This window comes from Volvox carteri (genome assembly GCF_000143455.1).
Source record: "Volvox carteri f. nagariensis unplaced genomic scaffold VOLCAscaffold_10, whole genome shotgun sequence".
Classification (NCBI taxonomy): domain Eukaryota; kingdom Viridiplantae; phylum Chlorophyta; class Chlorophyceae; order Chlamydomonadales; family Volvocaceae; genus Volvox; species Volvox carteri.
The window spans coordinates 1,381,388-1,388,445 of record NW_003307553.1 but is presented as its reverse complement, the minus strand read 5'-3'; the positions used below and the strand labels follow the sequence as shown (position 1 = coordinate 1,388,445).

At 52.9% G+C, this 7,058-nt stretch overlaps 2 protein-coding genes across 2 annotated transcripts; both read left to right on the top strand.

Annotated features, from left to right (window-relative positions):
- Positions 1-1,940: 1,940 nt before the first annotated feature.
- VOLCADRAFT_88879 (uncharacterized protein) lies at positions 1,941-5,377 on the top strand (the record flags this gene model as incomplete). Its single annotated transcript, XM_002948563.1, has 6 exons — positions 1,941-2,052; positions 3,097-3,247; positions 3,551-3,605; positions 4,007-4,153; positions 4,689-4,892; positions 5,249-5,377. The coding sequence occupies 6 exons, from the start codon at positions 1,941-1,943 to the stop codon at positions 5,375-5,377; spliced, it is 798 nt and encodes a 265-aa protein (XP_002948609.1).
- Positions 5,378-6,411: 1,034 nt separating this feature from the next.
- VOLCADRAFT_88878 (uncharacterized protein) lies at positions 6,412-6,909 on the top strand (the record flags this gene model as incomplete). The annotated part of the gene is made up of 1 exon (XM_002948562.1): positions 6,412-6,909. One exon carries the CDS (start codon positions 6,412-6,414, stop codon positions 6,907-6,909), a length of 498 nt encoding a protein of 165 aa, XP_002948608.1.
- Between the last annotated feature and the right edge of the window lie 149 nt (positions 6,910-7,058).

The following is a 7,058-nucleotide window of genomic DNA, read 5'->3' as shown; positions in this document are numbered from 1 at the left end:
CTTTGGTATGCGATGTTTTTAAAACAACATGCAACAACTGAAAACCTAAGCCTCCTCACTAACTGTGCAGAAGAATTACTACACATTACTAAAGAGCCATATCAGTATGTGTGGGCACAAACACCCATGCACTCTTTCTCTGGAATACTCAAAATGCACTGCTCGATCTTTTGCTCAAGGTCAGCACTCAGGCTTGCCTCATGCACCTTCTTCTGCTTTGATCCCATGGCAGCCTTTTGGCTAATGACTAGTGACTCAGCTGCCCACTTCTCCCACTCTATTGCTGCAGTAGGGCCTCGGGTCCTTGCCATCACTGCCTGGTCATGCTGAAACAGTGTATCCAGCAAATCCCAAGACTGTACCAGTATGCATGCCCACAAGCATGGTCTTTATAGAGGCTACTGCATCTCCACTGGAGGTAGGCATGGAGAATGTAGAGGAGGATTTGGGGTTTTTGGCTTTAGACATGGTCTGGATCAAGATATATATATGTCCAAAGACAAATACACTTCCAAGATTATGGTTTTCAGGAACCCACCAGAGTAGTCCACCACAGCTTCATCTGCATCTGCAGAAACCCAGCATACGCTATCAGTAGACACTGTGGGGTTGTCTGAGGAAGCCACACCAACAATCTCTTTATTTAAGAGCCTGTGGGAAGCTCAACAGCTTGACAGGCTGGCAATTACACGCACACACTTAATTTGTGCAAGCATGACTCACTTTATTCACGGCACACAGCATCTTGAAGCAAGAGCTTCTCCTCGCGAAGTTAAACTCCTTGTCGTGTAAGTAGTCCAAATCCTTTTTGTTTGGTCATGTATTTTGTTCATCCACCGTGGCATCTATCTGTGACTGGACCTTCTTGATATCCCTGTCAAGCTGCTCCATTAGCTTCACAATGCAACACCTCCGGTATGTAATCAGAGCACAGAGTACAAGAGTATAACGATGCTATAAGGCCAAATGTCTGCTGGGCCGGAAAAGCGGAAAAGCGAAAGCCGTATCCATTTGCATTTAAGTACACGATAGGAATAAGGACACATACATGACATAAAACATATGCTATGCATAATATTTGGTAAAGAGAAGTATTATTGAGTTGCAGCATAAGGCTCCATGGAAAGGACGGCCGAGACCTCGGGCCGAGACCTCGGGCAGACGAACGGCCGAGACCTCGGGCCGAGACCTCGGGCGAGACGAACGGCCGAGACCTCGGGCCGAGGCCTCGGGCGAGACGAACGGCTGAGACCTCGGGCATCACATTTGGATGTTTTCGAGCACTGCATGTCCGTCACCGTCACAAAGAGGCACGTACAAGCCCTGTACACCGCAAATTTTCGGAAACAGAAGTGTGTATGTGCATCTGTGAATGTAGTATCGTCTATGAATTAAGTCTATTGACTGAATACATAGCTAGGTAAATGCACTGTTGTGCACACTTCTCTATTGACGCATCGCGTGAAGCGCCTTGGCAAGCAAACACTGGTCACCCAACGTCAAGATAGCCGGCGTGTCGTTCGGTGTAGGACCTGTCGAAATGTCGTCGTAACCAGGGCACTCTCATGGAGTGCCCTCCATGAAGACATGAAACTCATCTTGAAACCCGATCCGCCCTCAACCTACCAATGAGACGTTGACCTCAATCAACCAACAGCACAAACGAAACCGAATTAAGCTCCTATTATGCCGGGAAGGGATATCAATTCAAGGTGGCGTGAGCACCCCATTTTCAACCCCGGTTGAGGTGTCAGAAATGAAGTCTCGAGGATCCTCAAATTGGACTGACTGGGAAAACGTCCCCTTTCGGAACGGAGGTGCTTGAAAAGCATCCATATATGGGATGATGAGAAACCAACTCATCTCCTGCACCTGCACCAAGCGAATCGCGCACTCTGAACATTCCGCCTGAGTTTTGTTAGGATGCATGCCTTACTGTTATGGAACCACTTTATGGCCTTGACAACCTCCTCACAAGTGAAAGATGCACAGTGCTAAACCGCAGCTTCACCACATGTCCTGTAACTGTCTGGATTCACCCAAGCATCACAGGTGAGGAACATGGGGTACGGCAACGGTGTAGGGTACGGCACTGTGTGGTGTATGACGGTGAATATGTCTAGTCGTGTGATGTGTGTGGTCCGGAGGGAGAACGTCGCCCTGGGAATGTAATGCTTAGGGTTTTGTTGTGTTGGGTGGGTGAGTTGCGTAGGGGGAGTGGGATCTGGGGTATTGCCCTTGTGTTCCATGACTGGGAGGTCTTCCCTATCCGGGAGCTGGTTTGCTTGATGTCAGCGGCGAGGGGGTGTGCTGGAATGAGAGTAGAGGGGGGTAGAGAGGGGGGTTGGGTGAGAGGTGATGCTGCTCGTGGCAGTCATGGAATAGCCAGCCATGAGGCGAATCCACATATGGCCCATATGATTTAAAAAACACACGGACACACAGACTTCTTCGAATTTGTACGTCTCACGGCGCAGTTGATTTGAAACATGCATACATACATACACACATGATGCATATGGGAACACCCCCACATGTTCCAGAAAGCCTGAAACTGCTCAACATTCTTTATTAGCACCCCCAGTGATATGAGTGAAGCTCCTCGACCCACCGTCACCTAACTTCCTTTAGTGAGGAGATTTGGATCCAGCTATTGGGTCACGAAAGCAGAACCTCAATTGGTGAGGTAGTGCTTCAAAAAACGTCCAGTCAGAAGACTTTTTTTAATTGTGTTTGCACGCCATAGCAGGGTGTGTGTGTATGTGTGCGGGGAAACGAGGTTGGGGAAGAGGGAGAGAAATAAAAGCACAGATGCGAACCTCAGCAGCCATAACAACCAACCAACCACCAGCACACAGAAAGCTTTATTATCACACACGTTCTCCAGCACGTAGCTAGCTTAGGTACTCCTGTAACACGAAAAAGCCAAAGACACCGGGTGTTGCAAACAGCGTCGGCTAGCAAACCCAGCAACACATTCATCATTGCGAATACAAGAGGAAGAACTCAAGCTCGCTTGCCCGCCTGCCAGTCCACCTTCTTGCTGCCCGCCCCACCCCCCACCACAACACCACACACACACGTGTCGCCTGACAGGCCTGATGACCCGTCTCACATGCCGGCTAGGCACAGCTGCATGCACACATCTACCTCTCTGCGCATCTCATACCCACCTCTGCGAAAGCTCTTGCAACTACTACCCTTACATAACTGCTACCCATTCCAAGGTGTTCCACACCATCCCCCGGTGGGAACCGCCTGGGCCCCTCAACAAGGCCCTCACCGCACCACACATGGCACCCACTGTGATGAATTGCACCGGGCAAGCAGCCCATCCTCTCACAACAAGAATCCCTAAGCCTCCCTCTCCTCTTTTCCTGCACTCACCCCCTACCCATTGCACCATGAGATTCTCCAAACACACCGCCCTTTCTCACTGCCGCTCTTTCCGCTCTCTTCACTTTCGCCCCGACATTGACGGCTGAAACAACTTTCCCCCCACCTTACCCCCACCCCCCTTTTTGGATTGGACCCGCCCCTGTCACCGCAGCCCATTTCATGCCCCCTCACGCCTGATGTGGTCCAGTCTTCCTCCGCTCTACACAGTGGAGCCTAACTAATTGGAGCCTAATCAGGCAATGGCTATTTCTGTTTTTGACTATGGAGGACACCGCAACACTCTCACCATGTTCTTCACTCTCGCTCTCTCAGCGATAACCTACCACTCTGACCACCAAGAGTACGGCATCGGGGGTGCCATAGTGTAGCGGGGAGTGCAGTGGGGGGAAATGTCGATTGGGATTTGGGGGGAGGGAGGGAGGGAGGGGAGTTTTGGGCGACAGCGATTTCAAGGTGAAGAAATGCCCCCTCCAGTGCTGTAGTGCCCAAGCGGTGATGCGGCTGCATGCCACACGGTTCGGTCGGGACCGGGGGAAATGCAGTTAGGGCACTAGGGCGGTGTGCCATCCTCATTCCGAGGGCGCTGCTGATCCCGCGGCTCCTGCAGCAAGTGGATATGGGCACGGCCATCCTCACCGTCTGTGCTGTCCCAGCAGTCTACGTCACCATCAAACTGTCATACACTGCTGCTGGCCGTGGCAGCGACGGGAGAGGACGCCGCGACACGGTCACGTTTAAGGTGGTGGTCGACGTTGTAAGCGCCGTTGTCGTCATCTGCGGTGCAGGGTGTGAAGCCGCCGCCACCGCCACCGCCACCGTGCTGCGCCTCCAGGCCACCGTGCCGCGAACATCGAAGCACCAGCAGCGCCACTGCTATGAGAGCAGTACAGCCGCGGCCGCTATTACTGCCCCCCCGGCTGGCTCCCCAGGCTGAAGATAGCGCCTGTACGGCAGGTATACATGCGTGCAGGTTGGCGGCGTCCACACGGTGGCGGTGGTGGGAACGAGGGCAACGGCAATGGAGGAAAGCAACCACATGTCAATGTGTGCGGGGTCTTAGGGTTTGTCACGAGAATTGCACCGAAAAGCAGTACATCAGCACCTCGCGCTGTACAATACCGTACTAAACCAATAGAGGATAGCCTATGGCATCTGCCAACCCGTTGCCCATGCGCCTTGGACAGGCACCACGAAGGACATTCGAAACTCACCACCGGGTTGAGATTCAACCACTCACCAACCACTCACAACCACTCAACCGCTCACCATGTACCCCCCCTCCCCCCCAGGTCCACCTGCGCCACCTGGCCGGTGGTCGCACCCGCTCATACATGGGTCGTATCGAGGCCGAGAAGATCCTTCAGGTGGTGTTCCCGGAGCGTCCCGGGGCTCTGAGGCGCTTCCTGGACGTGGTGTCGCCCGCGTGGAACGCGACTTTGTTTCACTACCGCAACTCGGGGAACAGGGAGTCCAGTGTGCTGCTGGGGGTGCAGGTGGGCCGGGGTGGGGGCGCGGGGGAGGAGGAGGCGGGGCGGGAGAGGGTGGCAGAAGGGGGGTAGGAGAAAAGGGGGGAAGAAAGGTGCGGGAGGAAGGGGGAAAAGGAGGGGAGGGCGGGAGGCCCATGATCGCCAGCCGTAGCCACTTGCCGTAGAATTGTGGAGTCGTGCGCTTCAGTGACTGCTCTTACAACACCACTCCTCAAAGTGCCTCACCTCACCATTAAACACTCCGCATTTGTTTCCCCCTTTTTCTTTACTTGGCATCATGTACGATGTCATATGATTCCCCCCTGACCTCCCCCCTGACCTTCCCCCCCCAATACTCCCCAATACCCCCAATGGCACTCCAGGTCCCAAGCTACGACGAGGAACGATTCCAGGCGGCCCTTTCATCTCTCCGGGGGGCTGGGGAGGAGGGCTTTGCGTTCAAGGAGCTGCAGGGGGCGGTGCGGGAGGTGTTTGACCAGTTCATCCAGTGACACGGCGTGTGTGTGTATGTGTGTGTAGGTATGTAGGGGGGTAGGTATGTCAGCGTGCGCTGTGAAAAAAACTGAGCCGTGAGTGTGTATGTGTGTAGGTATGTGCATGTGTCGGCTTGGGGTGCTTAGCGATAGTTCCCCCCCCCGCCCGCTAGGTTTGCGACCCCCCCTGGTGCTCTCCACCTTGTGTGTACGGCGCTAACCCCACCCTGCCCATAACCCTATGCGCATCTTTGTTGCCGGGGTGGGGGATTGAAAGGGGTTGAGTGGGAGTGGTGTAGGGTTGGGGGGGGGGCCGGGGTAACACCACTGTCGACTGTCTGGTTCGTTTAGCAGGGCATGTGTGCATGTGTGTGGGGGGGGGTTTAGTGTGCGGTTGTGGTTGCGTGTGCGTCTGACCGCGTGGGGTGATGTGAGAACGCACAAAGGAGGGCAGAAGCGGTGGTTGGTGGTTTGTACGAGTAACACCATCTGATCGGTCATATGACTCTGATCAGGGGGCATCTGCCATAGGGGTTCAATCCCCCCCCGAAAAGCACCATAACGAAATAAGGGTGCAGGGGTGGTGTACGGCGACGAGGTTTGTTATGAGCTAGTTGTCGACATCCTTGTGATATTCTCCAATTATGCTGGCAGTGGTGTTCAGGTACTCTCAAAAAGAGTGCCTTATTAATTGTGGTGTCTTCGGGGCCAGAGTTACTTAGTCCGCCCCTCTTGTGTGTATTCACGCGTGCTGTGTATTGTGTCTTATGTATGCATGTCCGTGGTGGGGCCTCTGTTAACCTTTTTTAGTTCTGTAGTACGTGGTACATTCTTGGGGTACGTCCTTGTTATGTTGTTGTCATGTTCTTGTCTTTTTCTCTTTTTTGGCCAACAGAAGGAACAGAGAACCCCCGAGGAACGTGTCTGTGTTGTGTGTTACGTGTGTGTGTGAAAGGTACAGGTATCTGACCAGGCCTGACAACACTGGCCACAGGGGCTGCTGCCTGCTGCCCTATGGAATGACCACCTAAGAGCTCTCTCCCGCGGACGAGATGTATGTGCTGTGTTTTTTTGTGTGTTGTGTGTGTATGTGTGCTTTGATGGTCCTCACCTCATATGATCATTATGACCAGGTGATGGTTTGGTGGGTAGATACTCGAACCGACAGCGAGGCCATCATCGTGGGGTGCAGTACAGCCAGCTCACCTCGTGAATCACTCCAGAACAATACCACAGCATCTCACTACCTAATACATAACTGCATACAAACGCAATACATTTGCAAATGTTATGCTAACAACTTTTGTCCGTCTGCAGCAGCCATGGAAGCGATTAAAGAGCAGCTGTGGCAATTAAATGGTGAGGTTACTGATGAGAATGTGAAGCTGGGGGAAGTGGTCAAGGAGCTCCGCAAGAATCCCGAGGACAAAATCCTTATTAGCGATCGCGAGTTCAGTAGGATTGTCCAGATCCGCGCAGAATTGAATGCCCGCCGAAAGAACCTAGAGGAGAAAATGCAAGGTGACATCTTGATGTATCATGAACCGTGATGTTCCATGCATATAAAGTGTACCCTGCTTTTCGAAGGCTCAGAGCGCCAATCAAGCTGCCTCTTGTTCACTCTTCTGGTTGCATGTCATTTAAGGGGGCCATTTCCTTGGTAATGATAACCTAGTGTAGGGAGTAATTCCCAGGGTTT